Source organism: Lagopus muta, chromosome 2 (assembly GCF_023343835.1).
Source record: "Lagopus muta isolate bLagMut1 chromosome 2, bLagMut1 primary, whole genome shotgun sequence".
NCBI lineage: Eukaryota > Metazoa > Chordata > Aves > Galliformes > Phasianidae > Lagopus > Lagopus muta.
Window position 1 is genome coordinate 31864467 of NC_064434.1, and position 26135 is coordinate 31890601.

Genomic DNA, 26135 nt, shown 5'->3' on the forward strand with positions numbered 1-26135 from the left:
GCTCAAGTTAGTGCGCAGATATTCCCCCAGCTTCAAGTCTCAAGTAGGGATGTATGATTGTAGGGTAAGTGGTGGCAGGGCTTAATTTTCATATAGAAGCTTAAATAAGCCTGGAGAAAGAACATATGGAATGTCTTTTTAGTCCAGTAGGGTTTCTGAGTGCAGGCATGCATTCATCACCATTGTGTAGGGATGTAGCAATTAAAAAGCAATAAAAGCAATTAAAAATTCCTGAATAGCAAATGTAAGCCAACAATTAGTTCCCGAAAGAAACAAATTAACCAATTTCAGTTGCATGAGAATAGCATCACTGGGAAATAGACCTGCATACACCTCTGTTCCTGTCACCTTATTTGTAGCAATCCTGTAGACGGCCTGCAAGATATCCATTATATACTCAGTGTAATACCAGCATGAACAAATGAATGTGAGTTACTATCCCAGAGGTAAGCATGATTGACGTGCTATGTCTAGGTGGTGCCTGTGATGCTTCTTGTAGTTGTGCTGTTTGCTATGGAAGTAGGATCTTGTAAGGCAGCTTTATTGTAAGCAGTGTTTGTTACTGTTACAGTGCTTAATAGGGGACATATAAGCACAAAATAAGGTTGCAGGCACATACAGCATGGATTGTTCTGCTTGCACATTTCTCACAAGGAACAAAAATTGATGGGTGTTAGACACGACTGAGTCAGGAAGGAAAGTAGGTACCAAATATTTAAATGCATATTTTATAAAACGCACAGTGTGAAATAGTTTGAAACTGGAAAAGTTGCTCTGTAAAGAGCCAAACACGTATTTTCCTTCTATATGGAAGATCTGAGTTTGGAAAAGTGGATGCACACATCTGGAATTGTTCCTGAGGTATGTGAGCTTGCGAATAATACTGTGCTCACTGTGAATGAGCACACTCACTGAGTGGAGAGCCTTTTGTGGAGTTCTGATCAGTGACTGCTTTTTGAGGAAGCACTAAGTATGAACAAATGACTGTGCAGTCCCTTTGGTGTCTGAGTGTACGTATTGACTTGAACAGGAGTCAGAAGCAGGGGGCATTTCCCTCTCTCCCACCATTTGGTGAAAAACTACAATTTCTCCTTTCTTTTAAAAGAAATGACAATCCTATATTAAGGGAATTGCTGAAGAGAAAGGAATTTGGATAAAATATAGCTCTTTACTAGACATTCAAAACATTCAGAAACACTCCTAGGCAGTGAGGTGGTAGGAAATGCAAATTGCTGAGCTTTCAGAGCCATTACCTGGACACTGCATCCTCTTCCTCCTCTCTGTGCCTCTGGCACTACAGACTTGGCTCAAATTCACCAAGGGTGAAAGCCTAAGCCCTGCTGGTGAAGTCAGTGGAACTATGATTTCAATTTGAATACTTTTCTTTTGTATTAAATATTTTATAAGTTAGTGCCTCGGGATGGTTGGCCGCAGTTGTCACCTCTGTTAATTTCTTTCTTTAAATGACTGCACATGTATGGCGTGGAAAGCTAGAGGTCTTTACAGCAGAAACTGTGGTTTGCTTTTCTGCACCTTCCTTGGTTCACCAGTTGTGCTGCATGCCAATGAATAACCAACAATAAATAAATCCCTGAAAAGTACAATGGCTTTGGGCAAAGAAAATGCCAAGAGTGTACTCTAATTACAGTATTGTGAATAAAATCAATATACTTTAAAAAACAAATGTTTCAAGGTCTTCTAGAAAGGAGACATCCAATTTTATGCTCTTCCTCTGGTTTCATTGTTTTTGTTTTTTTCAGCATGGTTTTCAGAATCTTGTATGTCTTTGTACTTTATATAATAAGAATAATCAGAGCTTATTGCATATGAGGAGAGGTAACCGAAGTCATTTAGCATTCAGCTATTAAAGTTGTAACTTTGACTAATCCAGCTTAAGATAATTGTGTCTTAACATATTGCTACATTTTAGGGCACAGTGATTCATTTCAAAATTGTACCCATGCCACATCAAAAGGTAAAAGCTACAGTAAAGAAGGAATCTCATTTTTGAATTATAAGCAGAAAGTGAGATATTCACTGTCCATTAGTACTTCAAAAATGCAAATTATTTTGTGTCTTGCCTTACTGGAAGTTGTACAAGGCAATGCATTTACAGGCCTCAGGAAAATGCATTGTACAACCCTCAGGAAAATAAGCCACAGTTGTGGTGGGTCTGTTGCAGAGGATCAAAAAAGGTCATTTTATTTTTTTTTAACCTTTAATCTTAAATGTCATTTGTATGACTATGTAGTTATATGTATTTATCTTTATTCATTCATTCTCCTAGATAGCTTTCCTTAAAAAGGACCTTTTTTAAATAAAAAAAAAAAATTCTATATCTGTTGTGTATATTTTATCATTCCAAGAAGTCTGTATTTGATCACTTCAATATATGCCCTGAGTTACAAAAATGTTCATGTTTCATAAGACTTATTCTAACAGTAATGCAGGCTTCTTTCTCTTTCCAATGTTTCATTAGTGAGAAAGAAGAATTATAAGCTAATTGTAAAAGGTAATTGAAATATCTTCCAGATTTTCCTTCTAACATTCATACTTGATAGATCGTCTGCTTAAGAAATGAGGGAAAGTACATAATCACAGTGATACTTTTTCAAAAGTAAAGTGCTGAAAGAAGAAGAATCATCATAGTGCCAGTGACATTAGTAACTGGTATTAATCTGTTCTGAAATTTCCTGGGTGAAGAGTAATTGAACCATTGAGATCATCAAGCTATTTAGTTCACTTTGGAAGGACAGGCATTTCAAAATTCCTCAAAGAAGCTGTTCTAGACTAACTAAAATAATCAGCAAGCTACTTTTGAAGGCAAGAGAGATCAGGTTTTTATGCAGAAGTTCTTTAGCAGCACTGCGTAACCATGTAACTGAAAAGGTTTTATGCGCATCTATCCATGTGTTGATTTGAGAACATCTTTAAATTGAGTTGCTATGGAAATGAGAAATTAAAGCTGGTGTTTAAAAGATTTTGTTAATATGGGCTGTAACTTTGGGATTATTTTATTTTTTCCAAGATTGCAGCGCTTTCATGGTTAGCAGTGATATGTTTCATTGCTTCAACATTAAATGGTCAAATTCAACTTTTTAGAGAAAGAAATTCATACTTGACTTGCACGTACATTACACTATTTATATATATAAATCTATTAATATGTGGATAATTTATTTTGAAATATAATAAAATTAATTTATTTTGATAATAAAATTAATTTATTTTGAAATATAATAAAGTTAACATTTGGAATGAAATTTTTTTTCCTTTCCTTTGATTCTTTTTTTCCCCTTCCATGAGCTGAACTTGTCCAAGAACAAGCATTGTTAATGGATGGGATGGCTTGCTGGAAAAGAGAGCTCAGAATTAGCATAAACCATGCTTCAGTCATCTTTTTACTAAATTCAGTGTTTTCATATGTCAGGGATGTACAGTTGTAACTCACAGAAAGTTGTCTGGCTTCTGTGATTGTGTAAGCTCATAATGTTGGCCTCCTGTGGTTAAAAACATAGCTTGTTCAGGAATTGATTTAGTTGAAAGATGCAGATGTAATATTCTGTACCATGCACAAAGTGTTGGTTAGGCAGTGGAATAACTGCCATGACAAAGTCATGAAGTTGAGCAATATAATAATGCTTTTCCTGTTAAACTGATCAAATATTTTGTATTGAGTATATTCAGACATTCCAACAAAAACAAATGCAGGAATAATTAAAGCTCCACTGTAATCCCATGTTGATGATATTCCTCATTATTGCTTCTTCCAAGCACCACAGTTAGGTAACTCAAGATGGCATAGTAATATCAACTGCTAGAAATTTCTGTGAAGATAATATGTATCTGCTTTTGAGCAGATACAATAGAGAATTGCAGCGATGCATGCTAGAGCTGTACAGTGAAAACTGCTGAAACATTTACAGACATGCAACTTGATACTGCAAAAGTGAATTTCTGATGTGTGTGGTGGTAGTACACACTGCTGTCTGAATGACAGGAGGAAGAAAAAACTGCTATTGAAATGTGCACATCAGTGTTTGTAAGTGATGCTGAGATCACAGTGAAGTGTATTTCTAACTGTACAAGTATGCGTTGCCAAAGAAAATCTGTTTACTCATCTGACTGCTGCCAAGTAGTTAAAATTTCAGAATGTCTTAAATAAAACATTTTTACAGTGTTACATAAAATGGTGGTTTGGTTTCCTGTTGAGATTTATAGGCTGTACAGTGTCATAATTGGGTAGCTCTGCTTTAATTTGCTCATAAAAAGACAAGGATCATTATTAACATTTTCAGCATAAAGAAGTAAGTCCTTTTCACTGGTATTTTAAAACATGTTCTAGAAGAAAGTCTGCTAGCTTGCAAATGTTCCACTGCTTTACTGTGGGCTTTAGTTCTGCATGCTGTTACTCCTACTCTAATTCATCAGACTGGAGCACTGCTGGAAAACATGACAAGGGTCACTTATACCCATGGAAGTAATTTGGTTTTATCAGACCTGAAAAATATTTGTGGTATTGAAAATTTATTCCTGTCTATTTATGTGCTAATAGGTTTGTGCTGACCTTGGTTAGTATTCCTGTGCTATGTGCCTTGATGGCTGTTTGGCACTTCAGAAAGTCTGAGGTATGAGTGCTAATTTTCAGTCTGCATAATGCAAGTCTTAATCTGGTCTTAGTTCTGCAGTAGTTATTGAGTGGCTCAGGTGGGTATTTATAGCACAGATTTTGTGGAGCATGAATTTATATACATATGTATCTCTCTATATAAATATTGTCGGTGATTGAAGTATTTCAAAACAAGGCTGAAATAAATTCTCAGACAAAAGGGCCAATGTATAGGTTTGTTCTGTTCCTCATGGACTGTAATGAGAACCATATTTCAGGCAGCAGCACAGTGAAAGCACTTAAAATGCAGCTCTGAAATAATCAGGAAGAAAAGCTGAAAAGCCCTAAAAGCTTAGGAATAGCATTAGGAAAGGCTGCTGCTTTATTGCTTATTGGTTGTGCAGATTGTCTTGCTGGTGACAAGCTATGGAGCTGCGGTAGCTGAGTTAAGCAGGCATATGTTTCCATTACATTCACACTCAGCACAAGCAAAGGGAGGGAGGCCTTTTCAGATTGTTCTAAATTTATGTAGTGAAAGCGTAATCTCTCCATACAGAATGATATGAAGCATGTACTTCCTGTGAAGGAAAGTTTATCTTTACCAGCAGCAATGACAGAACAAGAGAAGTCATTCCAAGTATTAACCCCTAAAGAAACAAGAACAACAAACCAAAACAAAAACCCAACCCAAATCCTTTGTGTATCAGAAGTAAAGTCACCTCCGGTATAAATCCACTGATGAAAATGGAGTCCCAGGGGACATTAAGCTTACAAATATTTAACTTGAATACAATGTAATTGGGCATCGTTTTGGACAAAAAAACAAAGACCATCTTCCCCCTAGCTTTGATATCTTTTGAGGGATAAAAGGAAGGCCCTTGTTTTAAGAATTGTCATTTAGATCCACTTCAAGTGCTGGAGTCATACAAACTTGCTTGCACAAGGCTATATTGTGCAATAGCTTTAGTCTTTATAACACTGACAGATTATGCAAAGGTATACAGGCAAATTCCTTGCTACGTTCTGGGCAGCTCCAGCACTTAGAAGCACTGTACGCATTCATCATTGCTTTCCCCAGACAGTTGCAAAATTTTCTAATCTGTGTTCACTTTTTATTTTGCCAGAATTCTTAGCATATTAAAAAGGCAAAGCAGTTGAGAAATGTGGGTTATGTAAAGAGTTTTCGAAGTTGTTAGAATTTTGCCTTTACAGCTGTTGTGACTAAAAGCAATCCTATTGCAACATGCCTTTTTTCTCTCCTGAATGAAGTGGCAACACGTGTGCATTCTGGAACCTTAGGGATACATAAATCGGAAGGAAAAACGATGGAGAAACACGGCTGCAGTTTTGAAGTTTGAAAATAAGCAGTGAATAAATATGGTTTTAATGCGCTTCCAAGATGGAATAAGATTTATTTTTTTGACTGTGTAAAGATTACTTTTTCCTTTGGGGTGGGGTGAGGAAAGGGGATGGAAGAGTCTTGTTCTTCCCAAGATTTCAAGCTGGAATTAATTATGTGAGTGGTGCTGAACCGCTGGTATCGTTTGATCACAGAAGATGATGACAGTCATTAGCTTCACATGTAGGTGATTTTTATTGACTGAACATTTTTTAGATAAGAAATAACAGGAAAACTAATTTTCGGAAGATGTGTGCAAGCATGCTCCCTTCATACTGTTTTCTAGGGCTTGCAAAAATGTTTGGTGTAACCGTTCTGCTACAGTGTCGTGTCTGCTGTCTGTCGTTCTGTGCTAAAGATAATATTGAATCATTCCTATATGGTTTCTTTGAGGGCCAAATGAGTTGTGTTCATGCTACTGTTTCTTCTGGCCTGGTTGAATCCTTTTCCCCACTTTCTCATCTGCACCATGCAGCATGAACTGCATGATCATGAGATCACGAACTTATCTAGGCTTTACAGCCATAGCCACTTTTTCTTCCATTTCTGCATACCTTGGGAATGGATATGGGAGGCAAATAGTAGCTCTTTACTAACAAAAAAATGCATCATGTTGTGCTCTGTGTTTTTTGGTATCGAATTGTCACACACTGAAATTCAAGAATATTATTTTAGCAGAAGATGTGAGCATTTGTTATCTCTGTCACTTGACACCTGTACCTGTGCCTGCCACACCAAGCAGCATTAATTAGGGAAAGCAGGACAACAGGGGCTGGAACTGTCTCAGTTCTCACAGTTAATCCATGCCTGTTATTTTAGAAAGGTTTCAAATCATAAAAGCTCTTTGCAAAAGGCTGTCCAGTGCCTAATAAGCATACAATACTGATGTCAGTGACTACGCAAGCAAGCTTTCTAGTTTACTTTGCACTTCCCCGTATACAATGCAAACAGATAGCTAATGACTGGGTAAATACAATGGGAATGTACTTTGTGCACTGTGTGTTCTGAGCTTGAGTGTTTTGGTCTTTATTTTGTTTGCCTATTTTTATATTCTTTCACAAGCACATTTTGTAATGATGGAATATTACAGAGTTCCTAGTACAGTACAGAGGAATAACACAAGGAATGCATTGTGCTCACTCTTTTTAAATCTGAAATCATTGATGCTAATTATTTTTGGCTTTTATTCTTTTGAACTAATATAGTATGAATGGAGGTAATGTGCTATGATTCTTCTAGCACAAGAGTGTTCATTCAAAGCAAAAAAAAGGAAACCACCAACAAAAACTCTGCAATACACAGAAATGTAACTGAAGACTTTGGTGTATACATTTTTTTTTTTTTTTTGCTATCTTTTTTGTTTTATAAGGAAAATCCATAGAAAGTTTAGATATATGTCAGAAATGACTGTGAGACCTGAGGAAAATGTCATTAGCTGAAAACTGAAGGGTTCTTCAGAACAGGGAAGTTATACATTGACCCCAAGGATTACATTCAAGCCATGGAATGGATATAATTTGTGAAACTATGAAAGACAAGCATTAAAAGCAAGGTCCTTGAACCCAGACTGATTTTGGCCTTGCTGATACAGCCCAGTGCTTCCCAGCATTCAGGTTAGTCAGGCAAGCTTTGCCCTTGTTAAATTTGTGTTGGCCATTCCCAAATAGCTTATGGTCCTTGATGTTCTTAGGCACAACATCTCGGGTGCCTCGCTCCATTATCTTTCTAGGAACTTGGGATTATGCTGACTGCCTTATGGTTTAGTAGATGTTCTTTCCTCGCCCTTCCTGAAAACACAAATATGTTGCTGTGCAGCTCATACTCCTTCTTGTTCTTTCAGTCATGCTATCTATGAGGAAGAAATCAGCTACTATAAATCATCCTCTGATGCCAGAGATTCCTTCTAAAAGAAATAAGTAAATCAATCCTGTATCAGCCATCTGATTTAACTGCTGCACCCAGTGGCCTGAATGGAATGGATTGGCACGAGTGTAGTGGCTTAGGTCTGTTCTTATGTAACTAATTTTTCTAATTAATTTAGAATTTTACAGGAGAAGGTGAAACTAATTGTAACATTCTGCAAAAAGCAAGTGCCTGCCAGTTATTATGTAAATTTGCAAAGCTGCAGTGCCCATATGAGACCTGGATGTTTTGCTCCATATTGTGTTAACATATCTCACTACCTAAATTACCTCTCATTTGGTCTGTCAAGTTTAGTTGCAATCAGACAGGTCAATTAGATTTTTGTTTAAACATTCACCTGATGTACTTGTCTTTAAAATTTAAGCAATGATAGTTTGAGATATTTGCAAAACATAAGCTAAGTGAATAATTTATTGTTTTTGAGAGAAGAAAGATATTTATTTTGGAAATCTGGTAAGCTTCATATCCCAAAGGGATGCACGGTCCTCAGCATCAGATTTCTCTGCAGGTTTTTGGCAATGTATTCCTTCTCAGCATCTGGAATTGGCCTGAGAAAATGGACAAATGGAACAGTTATCTGAGAAAAATTTGGAAAACTTTATCTCCTAGGTTCCTGTTTTGCATATTGTTGGCTGATTTAGAGAAAGCTAAACTTCGGTTTGGAAAGTTTGGAAGCCCGTGCTGTGTTTGTGTGGGAACAATTAACATCAGAAGTGCAGTGTTGCAGCCTGGGTGTTCATCTGTTATCTGGTGCATATCTCTCCAGACCAGTTCCCTGCTGCTGGATGAGCCTTAGCTGACTTCTACTCTTACTTTTCTGAGTTAAATCGTTTCCGTAGGGTTTTAGTGCTTGAATCCATTTATATTTGGGATTGCTGGAAGATATCTGAGTGAAGCCTAATTGCTTATCATTTATGGGACAGTGTTCTGAAGAGCCCTTCAGATCTCCACATTATCAAGTTAAACTGTCACATTATTTAATTAAACTTTTTTTTTTTTTTTCCCCGGTTTTGAATGTACCTTGCTTATTTTTATTATTGTACTATTTATGCGCAAACCTGAGCAGCTTTCTAAAACATGTTTTGAAGGAGTGCAATCATATGGTCCTATTTCAGAGGAAATATTTAAATTGATCTAATGAAAACTTTTTGTGGTAAACTGACTTGTTTTTAATTTGGACCATAAAAACAATGAGAGAACTGTTACGAATTTGCAAATAAACCTGTTATTATTTTAAGATGAATTGCAGAGCAAGCAAGTGTGCTCTGTGAGGGATTTTGCAGAATGAAGCATAAAATATATGTCTAAGTTACAGAAGTGCAATGGTTTAGGTCTGCAAACTAAGGTAGTATTGGCAAGTAGCTAACTGATCTTGCTGAGACTGCTGCTTTGAGATGGTGCTCATCAACAATTACTGTGTTATTGCATTGAATTACTGTATAACTGCTCCATGCTACTGACTGCATCAATGTGATCAATACAGTGTTAACAGTTGGAAATGAAATCTTTAAATCTTCAAATTTGTACGAAACTTGCTAACTTCACTTACAAATTATAACAGCATGTGACCATTATAATTCAGATCAGAGATGTGTGGATGTGATTGGTGTATTTGCTCGTTATGCATTACTTAGAAAATTAAATTGCTTAAGAAACATTCAAAACAACATTGAATTGATTACATCTGGGAACATTTTGTATTCACAAGCAACAATATCAATGCTTGTAAGTGAATGTTCTCCAAAGGCAAATTGTAGTTTAAACCTGTACTGCAGGCTGCCAGTTTCTTAATACAATTTGCTTTGTCAGAGATTTAATCAATTAACGTAAAAGCTATCTTTATTTCTTCTTATCTTTTTATTTTTATCTCTATCAAAAAAAAAAAAAAATTGGCACATTGGGGGGGCATATGATCTCTGCTGTCTCTTATTTTCTAGCATAGAACATACTCTAGTTTGTGAAGATGTCTGATTTAGGCTAAAGTTAGGAGAGAAGTTCCATCTCAGAGACAAGAAGTAACAGGCAGCTAAATAAACAGCACAACCCAGATCACATTACTCACAAATGAGGACTTATAAATTCTACAGCTGGCAACAATTACATTCTGAAACTGTTTTCATTTTGAGTGAGAGTTGATAATGTCATCTGCTCAGACAATTAATAAACTTTTAAAAGGCAGCACATTGTGTTCAAAAATATTTTTGTCAGTTTTATTGGTGATAGGAAACATGGAAGTAGTAAATTCCTTGCAATTAGCTGTTGTTTTGCCAGATATGTCAGTTTAGTCAAACTATCTTCGGAGCAGGCATTTGTTGACAAATATTGGGCTATTTCAAAGGGCATTTTTGTACTTTGAATACTCTCAATATTTTGAATAAGGTGAGGAAGGCATTTATAAGTGAGATTAGCACATTTATGTATGATGATATGGAGATCAGCTTAGAACTGTAGAGGGAATTAAGAATTTTACATTGAAAGTGCTATCTAGTGTCTAGTGTGAAGTGAGCTACAACATGAGAAACATTAATAAAATACAATCAGATGGGAGCAGCTACCCTTTGCAACACATATGTGCCTTTGAATATATCTATATACATCTAGATTTGTATAAAATAATCATTTGCAGTTATAAATCTTGGGTAAAAATGCTTTCAAAGTTTATAAACTAAACCAAACTACATTTCCCATCCTTAATTTTTTCTCACAGAAGCAATACTGTACCTTTTCAATCATTACTCTCTTAATGAACGGCAGACTTCGAAATCATTCATGAAGAATGAGCTGTAGTTTTTAGCAGTGTGCAGCAGGGAAATGTGGGGGATTAAATGTTTTTGGAAATGAGTTAAAAGATAATTTCTTGTGTTTAAGTTTCTGAGTACTGAAATGGATCTGTCAGAAATCGGACCGGTTTAATGTAATGCTATAACCGAAATGACATGTTACTAAATGAAATTAAGCTTCTGCTTGAATTCTTTAGTCACCAGTTAAGAATATGCTAAAGAAAGTGAGCTTGATCAGCCTGCTACGTTCAGCAGATTCCCTGGTTTTCAGATATCACGAAAATCCTGAAACTAACACAGAAATCTGATTATTATTATTATTATTATTTTTTGTGCAATGCAATTACTTCTAAGTAGTGTCAGCTTCAGTGAAAAGAAAAAAAAAGAGAAAATTAGTATTAGTTCAATACTTAAAATTTGCTAATATTATTGGAAAAAAATGCTACTGGAATTGAGAAGGGAGTCAAACAAAACTGGCTTATGAGGAACCCAGTAGTGCTTGCGAAATTGAGAGCTCATAAGGAAAAGTGGGGAGGGTGCAGTGTCAAAATGCTAGCCTTGTAAAGGTCAAATAAAATTGATTCTGGATGACAAGCATATGAAGAACAACAAAAATGGTGCTGAATGAATAAATAAATGCAGTCGAAACTATGATATAAAATTGGCTTTGCCCTTGACTTACTAGCTTTGGTAATACCCTAGACTTTGTGTGTATTATGTGCACAAAAATATTCACAGATCATAATAAAAATTCGAGCAGGACTATATTGACAAAATCTATGCTGTTGTTAGATATTCTTTCACATCAGCCAAGCTTTTTCACAGAAATATTTTGGTACGGAGAGTTTTTTAATAGGCTTACAATTACTGAATTAAGTGGACGCTTTTCTGGACTTTCAATTCCTTTTTTCTTCATTAGAAATTGGAATTTTTAACAGTATTTTCATGTCTGGGGAAAACATATATTGAAACATATTATTCCAGAAGATAAGATTAGGTATAAAGGCTGTTAATAATTTTTCTTCCTCTGGAATCATTACTCATAAGTTCCAAATTGCGAAGTGTGTGCTTGATTTTCAAGTGGGCAGCGTTCTGCAGGTTTTTGAGAGTGAGCTTTTGTACGTGAAATTTTGAAAATCAGTGTATGTGAAATACATGCACTGCATGTGGGTTTGGAGATTTGATTTGTTCATGTACCGTAAATAAATGCTCCATTTGTTGGAAATGCTGTTGCAGACTTTGCAGAGCAATATGCTCGAGCTCGTTGGAACCACTGACAGTTTCGATTATGTAGCTGGGAAATGTTGAGCTACCAATTACTCATATATCTCGTGTGAGTCTTCACCCTGGAATATTAAGGAAAGGAAATTTCATGTCAGCTCAGAGCTGTTACATATTTATGGTAAGAGAGTTGAAAAACTAAGGTTTGCAGCTGTAAAAGTTGGGTATTTGTATTTTAAATTAATTGATGCTCTTAATCCAAGATATGTTCACCTTATTTAGGCACAGGGCAAGGTCATGAAATGGTGAAGTGCTGGAGCCAGAGCCTGGCACTAGTGAAGCAGGGGAAGATGTGATCTTTAATAGAAAACAAACTTATAAAAGACACAGCTCTGCAGATAAGTGTGCTGGTATTAAGTATGTGACAGAGAAATAAACGCTTGGACGTTGCAATACCATGTAAGTATTTTTTTACTTTTGTTTACACTAGTGAGCTTTTTTGGCATATGATAGTTTTTAGTATTGATGTTTCACAGTCTTTTGGCTGGATCCTTTTTTTTTTTTTTCTATTCCAAAGTGGCTCTTTTGATTTAAGACATGCTTTTCAGTGACATCTACCAGCATGTATTGATTTATTGCACTGAATGAAAAATAAAGATATCACTTCATTAGGTATGGAGCCATTGGGATAACTGAGTCTGAATATAGGAAAAAGAAACCAAACAACACTTCTAATTTTCCAGCTTCCTACAGTTCTTTATGGCTTTAAAAGCTGAAATTTTCAGTTGATTTTTTTTTTTTTTTTTAATAGCAGTTAATTTTTGATGCAATTTTTTCTTGTTTTGATAGTTGCCTCGGTCAGGTTAAGTGAAGGGACCAAGAAGTTTTGCTGCTTTAAGCTCTGCCTCTGATTGAAAGGCAGAAATCTTGGCAGCACCAATGTCCCAGGGCTTGAGGAATGTGTGCAGGTGGGCTCCCACTCTATCATGTTGTATGGAGATCTCAGACAAACAGCTTAAGCCAGCTCCTGACTCTCCAACAGCCAGATGAGAATAGAAATAGCCCACTGGAGTGTCCTGGTCTTGAATACTTTGTTGGGAGAAGAGTTTTACATTAAATATTTCACCGTCCAAAGTGCATTTTTAAGTTCTTTGAGGTAACATTCAGCTGCAGCTGCTGTCGTTTCCCATTGGGTAATGTTCACAGCAAATTAATACACAGTCCGTATTTATACAGTGGCTTCTGAGTAACAGAAGCTGCCTTTAGCTTTGTAAAACGACCAGACTGGGGGCTGCCATTATCATTTCATCACCTGAGGGGCTCACCTGCGCTGCCAAAAATTGGAGCATGGTAGCTGTGCAGCCCTCAGATGCTGAACAGGCCCTCCCTGAACACCAAAACTTGAACTTAAGTTGGGTCCTTGTGCCTGTAAAGTGGTAAGGCCTCACTTTTCAGAAAAGGGAGCACGGTGTTGCGTGCAGACACTACTGTGTGTCACTTTTTGCAAGCTGGACATTTTCCTTCCTAGTCTGTACAGAAGTACAAGCAGAAATAAAGCATAAATCTAGAAGCCAAACTGGGGAGCTTTGCCACCACCACAGTGCACTTCGTTATTGCCATTTATTCTGACCACAGTGCAGTTGGGAGTGCTGCTTGTGTCAAGAGTTTGTAGAATGTGTCTGCCACTTGAAGTTAAAAGTACATATGGAAGAGTGCACACTGAATTGATTTTGTCAAAACAGACTTGTGGTGAATAGAGCAAGTTCTCATCGCTTTCTCAGGTGCTCACATCCACACAAGCAGGTAAGTTTAGATTGGACATTAAGAAACACTTCTTTACAGAAACGGTGGTTAAACATTGGAATAGGCTCCCCAGGGAGGTGGTTGAGTCCCCATCCCTGGATGTGTTTAAGAGCCTTTTGGATGTGGTGCTCGGAGATATGATTTAGCAGAGGGTTGTCAGAGTTAGGGTACTATGGTTAGGCTGCGGTTGGACTGGATGATCCTTGAGGTCCCTTCCAACATGATTAATTCTATGATTCTATGATTCAATCCAGTTGAGTTGCTATAAGTATAAAGGAAAATCAGTTGTCTTTTACGAATTTTGAAGTAGTAATATTTGATAATGCATATGCCTGTCATTTTGTGTGGCCAAAATACCCTGCCTGAGTACAGTAGGGCTGAACCGATGGAAAACAGAGTGGGGAACTGTTTTGGTTTAAGTCCACAGTTCAGTGGGCTGCAAGTAGTTTGCTCAGTAAAGTAAACACAACCAAGGAAATTTAGTGTTTTTTAGCTTGTTCAGCATTGTTTCTTTCACAAAAAAACAAAAACAAAAACAAAAAAACCCAAGCCAACAACAAAACCAACCCAAACATTACCTATGTTTACAGTTTCAGATTGCTACAATACTTGTACCCAATAATACTGTCAATGCTGTAGCACAGTGAGATCATTTCCTTATGAAACTATAAATACCAATCTCTGATTTACTTTCTGCAGTTTTCAGTTACTCTAACCTTTGGAGATAGCATTCCTTGTGCAGTTTGCTTCTGTCATCTCCCACTGAAGTGTAAGAGTTTTAAGTAAAACTGAAAGCATTTTGCAGCTTACAGTACTGGTGTTTTTAATCTCAATGTAACTTTAAGCTCTTCTGACAATTTAAACCACCCTCTTTGTTTGCATAATAGAGAGGAATGGTAACTAATGAATATTAGAATGAATGAATTTAGCATGTCTATTTAAATATTAATCCCATTTCCAAATCAATATTTCAGAGAAAAAAGCGCATATTTTTGGTATTACCTTGTAGTATATTCTTCCTTTCTTCCTTTCTTCCTTTCTTCCTTTCTTTCTTTCTACATAGCTTGATACTAAAAGATAACAAATTATCCCTAATTCTCTTTAAGTAAACCAGCGTATTTGCAAAGTACCACCATTTCAAATCAGTTTTTAAAAATCTTTATTTTCTCTAAACACAGCCTAAGTTGATTGCCATTTGAGTTAATTGCTTGCATGTGCTCTAGTTTGTAGTAGGTCTACAGCTTTGATATTTAAAAGCTATTCTGCCTATTTCATAGCATGAGATTTTTTTTTACAGTACATTGCAGAGTATAAATACAGAACTGAAATACAGAACAGTAACTTAAAACAGTCTTTCTTCACTAAAGTGATCTATTTATCTTTTGCCATTCTCTGCAGATTATCAACGTTCTAAAGATAAAAAAAGAATATGTTATTAGAAACCATGTTAGCTGTTGAGAATTTTTTTTTTAAATTAAGAAAAATCTGAGAAATCTGAAAAACAGCACACTGTAAATCTGAAACTTCAGTTTTCCATGTGTAGAAATCATGGTATTAATTATGGTATTGTATCTGAAACTCAGTATGTTCAAGTTTTTTTTTTTAATCAAGGTGAAAAATTTCCTTTTTACAGCTGTTCATAGGTTTCACAGTCAAGAACAGTTTTGAGCAATAGGACGGAAATTTCAAGGGCTACATTTGTACTCTTGCCAAATGTAATTAATTAAGTGTAAAAAAAAAATACCTCAGAGGCTAATCTTACAATAATTAAAATACACAAACTGCAGTCATCGTATTTTTAAACAGTTTACTGAAAGTGAATCATCTGTCAGTTGAAGCTGAAACACAGGTCTAGCTCCACATGCTTTATAATCTGATCCCAGCATATAAAATCTTTGGAGCAATATAAATGTTTGTGTAAATGAATTGTTTTAACTTTCAATTCTCATAATATAAATGCCTTGAATCGTGAAACCTCAGACCGAAGATATTCCATCAGGGAGGCAGAAATGCTAGTAACAGTGAAATCCAAAAAGCGTACAAGAAACAGCTTTTGGGTTTATGAGTCCAAAGACAACTCACGTGGTGTTCCTGCAAAAACTTAAGGAGAAAAAAAAAACAACAAAAACCCACTGCTTAAATCCCACATCATAATGTGAAAGCTCCGTGCTTTTGTTGGACAGCTGAAATGGATGAATCCTAAAGTATTTTAAGATTGGCTGCTGCTCTGAGTACAGTTAAACTTATACTGTGCAACATTGTCACAGAAAATAAGTTATCTGCAAGCCCAAGTTTCTGTAATTAAATCCTGGAAGGCCCCTTGGGTGGCTAGCATTGACTGGTGTTATTCAAGAGAAAGAAGCATTGCATTTCGTTTACGAAACACTCAAATAGAAAAATAATGCATCTGCCTCTTTACCTAATATAGTTTCAGTGTTTTTCTCTAAGATGAAGTGAGGAAGATGTGCAGATTCTTGTGTTTGAATGCGTTTGTAAGGCATGGATAGGTCCAAGGAAGTAGTATGGAAAGCAGAGAGGTGAATATCAGTGAAGACTTGGAGAATAAATGGTCACCTAGAACCACCAGGGCTGCCTGTACATTCGTTGTTCCAAAAGTAATGCATTCTATTTATTTCCATGGAAACTGCAACAGATACAAAGAGCACAGTAACACTGTTTTATAGAGCAAAGTCTTAGCTATGAAACTTTTTTTTTTTTCCCAACATAGTCACTTAGAGTAGCTCTGCATTGTCACCAGCAATGAGTAGGGGCAGGCACACCAAACTCATAAAAATCTGCAACAGTGGAGGTGACTCACTCTCACCACTGCTGGAATACACCACTCACTGCCTCACTGTGCTCATAGCCACTGTTTGGTCTCCATAAAGATTCCATAACATTGATGAATGTCGATGGCTGGCATTTGTTCTGCATGGTGGAATTCTATTCCATACCTTTGCTTCATATGCCTTTCCATGTCAGAGTGCTTCTCTGCTGCTACTTGTTGCATGGCAATAGAATGTCATGGAATATTTGTGGGATGGTTCCACTGCCATACTACCTCTTACGTTGTGGGCCAACAAAATAGGAGGTGTTACTTTCGGAGTCACCCTAGTACTTAGTCCCTGTAAACCTATTATTGCAGTCAGGCAGGTAGGTAACTACATACATCTTTTTCATCCTTTAAACAAAAAAAAGGCAAAGTTCCCTTGTATTTTGACTAGTGTGGATTTTTTGACAAAATGCCTTTCTGTCAGAAAATGCCATCGTTAGATCTTTTTGCCATTTTTGCCATCTTTTTGCCAGACAGTTTTGTCAGGCAGCAGTTTTGTCTTTCCAGATGGAACTTCTGACATGCTTGATTGAAAATCTGAATCATTTCCCTGGTCTGTTTCCACATTTTTGCATTCACGACCATTGGATGAAATATATGTACGAGGAGGAATACAAAGGAACACAGGAGCTCCAGTCCCCAAGGTGAGCACCTTGGCCATGGAGCAAAAGTGCCGTATTCATGCTTGTTTGCTTGCTGTTCAGTGACACTGCTTCTGGGGTGAGAAATTATGCACTGTTTTTGTATACTGCGTAGGATGTTGCCTTGTTTCCTAGTACTACTTTTTGTCTGAAGAGCAGTTTTTGCTTCAGAGAGTTCTCTTTAATATTCAGATCATCAGGACCAACTAGGTCATTTCTTCAGCTCTAAGTTGAATTTACAGCATATCTGTTGTTCTATTATAACAGAATTGCAGTTAATTTTTCTAGATGGAAAAATGGATTTTTTTTTTTGTTTATTTGTTTCCTCAGAGATTAAAAAAAAAAAGTTATGTGAAAGGGAGTGAAATTTTTTGACTGACAAGAAAAGAATGAGATTGGATAGGGGCAAACCATTTCTTGACCCCTACAATTTACATTGGTTTCAGGGTGCCCTTTTTTAGAGCCTGGTTAATTCGTTCAAAGCCCTTTACTCTCTCCCTCCCCGCCAAAAGTGAGCAGCCTATTTTCTCCTGCATGGCTTGGAGAAGCTGGCCATTAAGCTTTGCAAACTGGGTTTTTAATGTTTATAACATAACTATAATTCTTATTTTAAAGTAGTCAAAACTCACTTCTGATGAGATTACATTACTTACTGGTTTGGAAGCTGCACTGAAATAGAGATATAACTGTGATGAAACAGGTGTGAAGCCAGAAGCTTAGTTGCGGCCATGTGTATGAGGGACAAGATTACCTCCAGGAACAATTGTATGAAAAACTCAATGGGAGCTGCCCCAAGACTTATTTCAATTTGACTTCCCAAAACATTAAGCAGTTCTTAAGCTGATCAAAGCTGAGTCTTGCTTTGGGTGTTTGGGCTTGCAACGTTCACTAGTTCTTAGCTACAGCATGTCTTCCTCATATCTGGTAATAAAAATGATCCTCAAGAAAATGAAGGCTGCAAATGTATCTGATAAAAAGTCTCTAATAACAAATAGCTTTCATGTCTGTCATACCTTTCTAACTTCTAACCATGTTTAAAATTTGGTACATTCAGTAATTTCAGTCTCCAAGTCTATATGTGAAGTTACTACCAATGAGAAGTTAAAAATCTTGCATAGTGATGCAGGATCCTAGTTCCATAATAGCAAGAATACTGAAATATATGCCTGGATATGTTGTGTGCTGCTGCTGTATCTTGTTATGAACTTATTTCATCCTGTTTTATGGTGATCATCCAGATGAAATTTACATTTATCACGGTTTGCTAAGAAATACTAAATGTTTTAAAAAAAGCTAGCACTGAATTTTCTTGTGTACACTATAGGTGTCAAGATCAAGCCTGCAATGTGCACGTGTCTGAATCAACCTATATATATATATGTCTTTTGATAGAATTAATGCAATTATTTGTGATAAATATATTGATAGAGTTATGCTGTATTTAATCCCAACGGGCAGAAATGAAAGAACGGAAAATGCCTCTGAAAATGTCAATTGTAACACTATATATTGCTGTGCTGAGGAAGCAAAATGTTCTTATTTATTCAGTATGATTCAGAGAAGCAATTTATCTTGAACATGTTTTGGGAATGCTTCAGATGAGCAAATAGCTTAGTAACTGATACAGAATAAGCAATCCAATTTTATTATAAGATTACTTTATCAACATTGCATTTCAAAGTCCGTTTTAACAACTTTACTTTAGAGGAATTCTGTTTGATTAAACTAAAATTGAGAAACCTAATTTCCTTTGAGGCAAAATTCTCTAATTCTACGTATTTAATCACTATCTGTATTTAGAATGCTGAGAAAAGGTTTTCTTGTATTAATAAGGATGACAGGATTAAGTGACTAAAATGTGGATGTTTTTATCTTTCCAAAAGTTATAAAGAATGATAGAAGTTCTTTGATTTAGCATTGAGGAGGGAGAGCTGAACTTCTCCCATTTTCATGTTTTTTTGAGCTAGTAACCATCTGATTTTGAATAATACATATAATATTACCTACAAGACCACAGTTTTATAATGGTGGTACAGTATATTGTTAAACATTTTCCTTATCAATTCATTCAATTTCATTACTTAGAGAAGGTTAAGAAATTCTAATTGGATTCTATTGTGAGGAAATGATAATTTCCATCAGCCACTTCATTTGAGAAGCGAGTTACTCTTAAACCTGCTGACATGAATTTATAGGAACATCTTCAGAATTTGTCAAATCACCTCACAAATGCCATGTTTTCTCTGTGATGTATTTGATCACTTGCAATCAATCACCTTTAAAACTGAATATTACACTAACTTTAAATTCTAGCACATAGTCAAGAAACTTGAAAGTTTTAAAGTAAAATAAATGTTTTTGCCCCAAAGCATTTCTTTTACATTCTACATAGCCTATATTTTTCTTACACCGTTATTCAGATTTATTAGCTATGACTTTAGTAATGTTCTGCAATTTACATAATTAGAAACACTCACACTATCTGAAGTGACCCATTACAAAGCAAAATGTTATAATAAAGGAAAATTACTCAGCCTTAATCACTGTTTGTTTCCAAAGATGCTGACAAACTTAACATGACATGCAACAGCCCAGAGTGAAAAGACTGAACACTAGTTGATTAGAGCTGGGAAATTCTGATATATTTTTCATATTCCCATTTTTTGAGGGGAAACAAAACAGGAATAAAGAAGTCTTGAAAGCATCTGTTTTACGACAGCAAACAGTAGTCCTTTAGAAAAGTTACAGCAAATAAGGATGAAATCTTTTAAAAGATAATTGGTTATTGGAAACTATTATACTAAGAAATAACATAAGAAAACTGCAAAGCAGCAGCTTAAGTTTCGGGATGCTTTGTTCACCACACTGCAGTAAACCTCAGCCATTGCTTTGCTTGGTCAGAGGGTCTTCTAGACTGAAGTTGTTTATTAACCACTAAAAGTTAAGCTTTTCTTTCTCTATAATTTGCGGTGACCAGTAAAATAAGTAGAAACGTCTTGAGAAATTATCTGCTGTTCAGAGAAAGCTGCTTAAACCTCTTATTTTTGTAGAGCATTCAAGATAATATTAATTTTTTTACTATGGATAGGAAACTATGCAACCAATGAAACCCATAATTTCTGGAATATCCCTGAATTCATATGGGATACAAACCATGAAAATAATGTGTTACATGTGAGTTTTATTTGCCTGTTTTTTGTTTTTTTTTTTTTTAACCTAACCACTAAAGAAGACATTTGAAACACATTTCCTGACTTGATCAAGACACAAAGGACAATGTTAAGCTCTTAAAGCTGGATCTTCAGTAATATAAACTTGTATCTGCAGTATCTGAAGGATTCTTCCTAACAGTTGTTAGCAGAACTGGTGGGCTGTATTTCTACCAGCTGACATGTGAAAAAAAACAAACAGAAACAAAACTGAGAATTAATACAGTAACCAAATGCAAGGAGAACAATTTTTGTGCATACCTTTTTTTTAATTTTTTTTATTTTTTTTTATTTTTTTGTTTTTTTTTCTGCACTGGTTTCCCATCTTCATGGCTTTGCAGAGGGATAAAATACTGGTTTTATTCAGTTATTGTATTCTGATACAATTTTTTGTCAGACTAATGTTTTCTTAAACTAAATTTGTTACTGAGTTTGTGAGGTCTTAAATAGAAAGTCTGTATTGTGCCAAAATCAACCTAAAGGATCCTGGTATAATAAAATCTTGATGGTAAAAGAACTGCAGGGTATATGATGAACTTTTAAAATTTAGTTATTACTATTATTTTTTACATAATCATGTAGCTTATTAGTTGGGCAAAAGAGGAAGAGGTGATTGAACTTGGATCAGTTATACTCTGCTCAGTTACGTACCACCAACTCCAGGCAGCTGGATAAAAGGACAAGTGCTTTTCCAGAGAGTTTTACAGTAGAAATAGTGTGTATTTAATTGTAGAAGATACTGGTAGGATCTTCTGTGGAGCAGTGTAAGAATCACGGTTGTCTAATTTTAAGAAAAAAGTGTTGGAACCAGACTGTCTGAGTGAGGAGCTGTGAGGGAAGATGGGCAATGTGGAGAGCTTGCTTTGTGAGCTCCTTTGCAGTGCCCAGGTCAAAATAAAGGCTAGAAAAGACGGTGTTTTACTAACACTGGGCAAGAATAACTGAATGAATTTGGGTTTAAAATTTGAAGAAGAATTGTAGTATTTCCTGTTAGAAAGAAAGAGCAGGGTTTAAAATCTGGTAAGTACAGTATAATACAATCTGTTTATGATAGAAGCCATGGCCGTCTGTGTTGGCTGAGATTTGACTTCCATTCTGTGACCTCATCAAGTCTTGGAACCTCGTGCTTTCTCGGAAACTCCTAAAAGAAAAGCTGCTCAGGTAGACATGCCACAGTGGCCTGATTTATTGAGTAGAATTAAGACACGTAGGGTGGTAGAAGCAGGAATTTCCCTGAATGGTTGGTCACTGCTTAAAAATGTGTTTTGGTTTTGTGGTTGCACAGCTGGAAGAAAACATCAATATCAGCGTACTTCATCCCCGACTTCTGCCATCAGAGATGATGTGATGGGTCAGGAATTCTGATTAGGGCAATGGCGGGTTTGGCCACCAGCAAAAGAAATGAACCTAAAGAAAAGCTCTGATTTCCACAGAATTCTGCTTTTTGGTTTCTCTAATGTTGCTTCTTATTATATGTCATATATCCCAGCCTCTGGGTCTGAAAATGGCTGGAGGTTCTGCTACTGTGTAATTACGGATTACTGGGTTTAAGCCCAGTGTTTTTCCAAAAATATGTTATACATTGAGGAAATCAGTTACATAGAGACAGACCCTTGATTCTTAAGTGGTCCTGCTTTAATGTAACAACTGTGGATTTTGTTTCAGAGGAGAGAGATTGACTGCTGTTTTGCTGATTACCTTTGCTGAATCAGACTTTCTGAACATTAAAACAATCCTCATTCATATCACAGTTCTGATTTATACTTCCTTCTGTTATCCTGTTCCTCTAGCATGCAGTTTGTGTTGATAAATTCATTTCAGCAAAATTTGTAGTTACTTTAGAAATTGAAAAATAACTTTCTGAATTACTTAGATGAGGGAACTGTTTTGATTTTTACCATTTAGCAGTCATTTTGGGGAAAAGAAAACCTGAGCTTTCACTGTGTTGCAATTTGCTTTTTGCAGTATCACCGGTAGCTTATTTTTACTTTCCTTTCATGGCAGCTCTAGTTGAAGTGATGCTTTGTGGAGCTGAAAAGAAGAAAAGTCTGCCAGGAGCTTGATATTAACTGAGACAACATTATAGATAGTTCAGTTTTTGTTCTATGTCTTCATTCTTTGTGCAGTAGATAATATTGGTAGGAGAGAGAGGTTAGGTTGCCTAAACATTTATAGTTTTCTCTGCAGCAGAAAGTTCAATAGTGGAGGGAAATGTAGTGTTTTATAGTTGATTTAATGTAAAAGTAAAGTTCACATCATTGTTGTTTGATTTTTAAATCTTCAGTAGGATTCATTCATTGTTTCTCAGTATTTTTCTATGGCAATCCTTACTTTTTGTAAAACCTTGTTGCATTTCTCTCCAGACAATTTTTTTCTCCTTTTTTTTTTTTTTTCTATAGAATAAAGTATATGTATATAAAGTAAAAATCACCTCACTATTGAGAGGTTTTTCTCTATATATGTACCAGTCAGTTACAGCCATTATATGGGAGGATATTTAATATATGAGTTTAAACTTTGCACAAGAATACTTCTGTCTGTGGGTTTGAGTCGTCAAGCAGGTTCCTATAAATTAAATTAAATACACCAGTAAAATGGCAGTTTATTTTAAGGAATATGCTATAAAATTTCTTATACAGCTGTTTCGAGTAATCTAATACTCCCCCCTTCTCTCATTTTACAGAGATGGTATGTTAGAAAATGCTGTAGGAAAACACTAGAACCCACTTCTTCATGAGTGGAAGAGATCATTTCCTTTACTTGCCTCTCCACTGGTTTGCAATACAGAAGTGTTCAATGATGGGCAGCCAGAATGACAGCGATGCTTAAAATTATGCTGTCACAAAAATGAAAATGCTTTGATATAAAATGTCTTAAATTATTTAATACCAGCAGATAAAATTACATTTCCTTAGAATTTAATTAATGCGTTGAGTGAAGTACTTCTGTTTTACTGTTTTGCTGGGCTGAATGTGTAGATTGACAAGGCTGTTTTTTGCAAGTATGTCTGAGCTGTCTAAACAGCTGTAAAACAGCTGTAAAAACCACTCACTAGCTGTTAAAACTCAAAGTAGTAAATCCTTTCAGTCACTTCTGGCACACTGAGCTTATCTAAGAGATGATTTTTCAAAATATTTAAATAAGTGATTACAATGGTAGGTGATAGACAGTGATTCAGAAGTACAAAATGGGATTATATTGATAAGTATTACAAGCTTTGTGATTAAAAGGTATTTGTTACAATTAGAAGTCAGATGATCCTTACTTAAAAATGTTAAATGTTAACTGTGTTGCTTGTTGATGAAGAGAAACAACTTGTGATCTGCAAACATTTTTATGTGCAAATAATTTAATGTAAATAATTTAACTTCATTGATTTCACTTGGATTTTTCTCCAGTATTAAAAGTATGACAGTTTGCAGGATCATTGACTGAACAGATGAGTTAGTAATGTCAACTAATTGAATAAAGCAATTATCTTCTGATACCCTTGAGCCTAGAAAACTGCTATAACTGGGACTAAAAGACAAGCTTAGAAAGTATGTGGTCCCACTGCAAAATATTCACATTTACTACTAGTTTTAAGACTCCGAATAGTAAACTTGAAAATTATTATAGAAAATACAATTTGTGGTAACCATGCTATAAGGTTGTTTGTTACTCTGCAGAATAAGTAGCGTCTGTAATTTGTAGGAAGGACTGTAGATTGTTTCAGATAGGATGAAAAAATATAGAAATAGGAAAAAATTGTATTTCTAGAACTTGTAGAGAAAAGGCAGGAAGTGATCATTTGGTGGAGTACAGTTAAATATAGAAACCCCTACTTGCCAAAAGGCATTAGTAGGGTTCTTTTGAGACAAGAGCATATTCTAGCAATCTTCAAGTACTGTTACATCCTCCTGAGCTTTTCTGTTGTGTGCTGTGTATTTTGTAGAGTCGCGTCTGTTGCTGCATCTCGTAAATAAAAATAAAATTGTTTAGCAATAAAGTTATGAATTTTCAATGAAAAACTTCAATTCTGTCAATTTGTCATTCTGAGTTGAATGTATTTAAATTCTGGTCTTGGAGTCTATCACAGTAGATATAAATTGTGTAAAATTTTTAAAGGAAAATCTTTTTGGATAAAGCATGATAGGATGGAGAGGAATTAAAATTACTTTTTAGTTTTTGTCTCCACTTATGGGAAGGATAAATTGATACAAACAGATTTTTTGTTGTTTTGTTTTTTAAATGCCTTAGAATTATGATGGTGATTTTTGTTTTGTACTACCAGGACTACTAATTCACTGACTGAGTCTCTGGTTACAACAGCTTCCAGTTACTGCTGTTGTCATGAGCATTTCCTGAAGTGACTGTGTTGTAAATTTGACCAATAGAACTTTAACAACCCAGTGCAAGACTGATATAGTTTGTTAGGATTATTGCTGTGCAGTTGTGAAACCAGCTGTAATTTGGAGTTTGGAGGCAGTCTTCAAACCATTGTGTGTGCAAGAGAATCTACCTGCATCAGACATTTCTTCCATAACTGATGTTGCAGCTAATGAAAGTCAAAAAAGTGGTATGATAAGCAAGAAATGAAATATTCTTGAGTCCATATGAAAGTCCTCCATGTGTAACAGGGCTATGTGATGGAAATGAATAAAGGTAAAGAAATGTGTCATTGGTGACTCCCGTCATCCATAAACTATTGAAGCTGGAGAAATTAGTTTACGTTTTTTTGATGAAATTGCAGAACTTGAAAAACTCACAGTTAATATTTCATGAGCAGCATTGTTTTCTTGCTGTAAGGAGCTCAGTGATTCTGTGATTTCAGTACATGAGCTACAAAAGGTGTGACTCCACAAAAATAATGCACATGGATTTATTTCAAAAGTTGAAATTCAGCCCGTAATAAGGAGTATGTCCTGAATTTCTGATCAATTCCTCTTTCTGGATATTTACAGCTCCCAGAGGTACAAGTGACAACGAATACGACATTCTCCTCCTCTGTTTTACTTGGCTAATTATGCACATTCTTTTCTGTGAAATGGAAGTAATGAGCTTAGCAGAGTAAATTGGTTATTTTTTAATACAAAGAAATTGCAAATGGTCTGGAAAAATATGCAACAGAAACATTTTTCAGGGACATAAAGAATAAAAAACATCCTTTCAGTGTCATTAGTTTCATCAGCTAATAATGTGCCAGAAACAAAGCATGGAAACATGTATCTGCAGTGTATCAAGGACAACAGAAAATTAATGTATTGGAATCTCTAGACAGTGACTTTCCAGAAAATATTCCTTTAATATTTCAATCTTTTTTTCTTTTTTTTAACTTATAGAACCCAGCATTGACTTGCAAGATAGCTGTTGGCTTGTAGCCACCCAATAGTTGCCATAAGAAACCTAATATCATTTTATGGGATTGCAGTTATGTCTGTAGCACCAGCAGTTTGCATCCTGTCTGAGGGGAGCAGTTTTGCAAATACTTGATTTACTACCTGCAGATGTTTTTATTCTCACATTTAATATGTCAGGGTCACTACCACGTGTATTAACTTCATTTTACTTTTTGTTCAAATTCCTTCAGCATTTATTGGGAAACGTAGAAATACATTTTCTTTATGTTTGTGTGTTATGTATATAAAAGAAATATATGTTACCAGTAACCACTTCCCTGTCTCTTGTGTCCCCTTCCCTTCTCTTGCTTTTGGATTGTATGTATTACATACATATAA

General features: G+C 35.7%; 1 protein-coding gene across 5 annotated transcripts in view; it reads left to right on the plus strand.

Moving 5' to 3' along the window:
* The window catches only part of BCKDHB (branched chain keto acid dehydrogenase E1 subunit beta), a 1150961-nt gene that overhangs the window by 71516 nt on the left and 1053310 nt on the right, over nucleotides 1–26135 (plus strand). Inside the window, exons 10-11 of one of the 5 annotated variants that reach the window (XM_048934900.1) lie at nucleotides 17076–17212; nucleotides 22423–22447. The exons of the other annotated variants lie outside the window; for them this stretch is intronic. Of the exons in view, the coding sequence (XP_048790857.1) occupies nucleotides 17076–17212; nucleotides 22423–22432 (147 nt within the window). The 3' untranslated portion in view covers nucleotides 22433–22447. Of the gene's footprint in view, nucleotides 1–17075; nucleotides 17213–22422; nucleotides 22448–26135 lie in introns of those variants that run through there. 5 annotated transcript variants of the gene reach the window in all.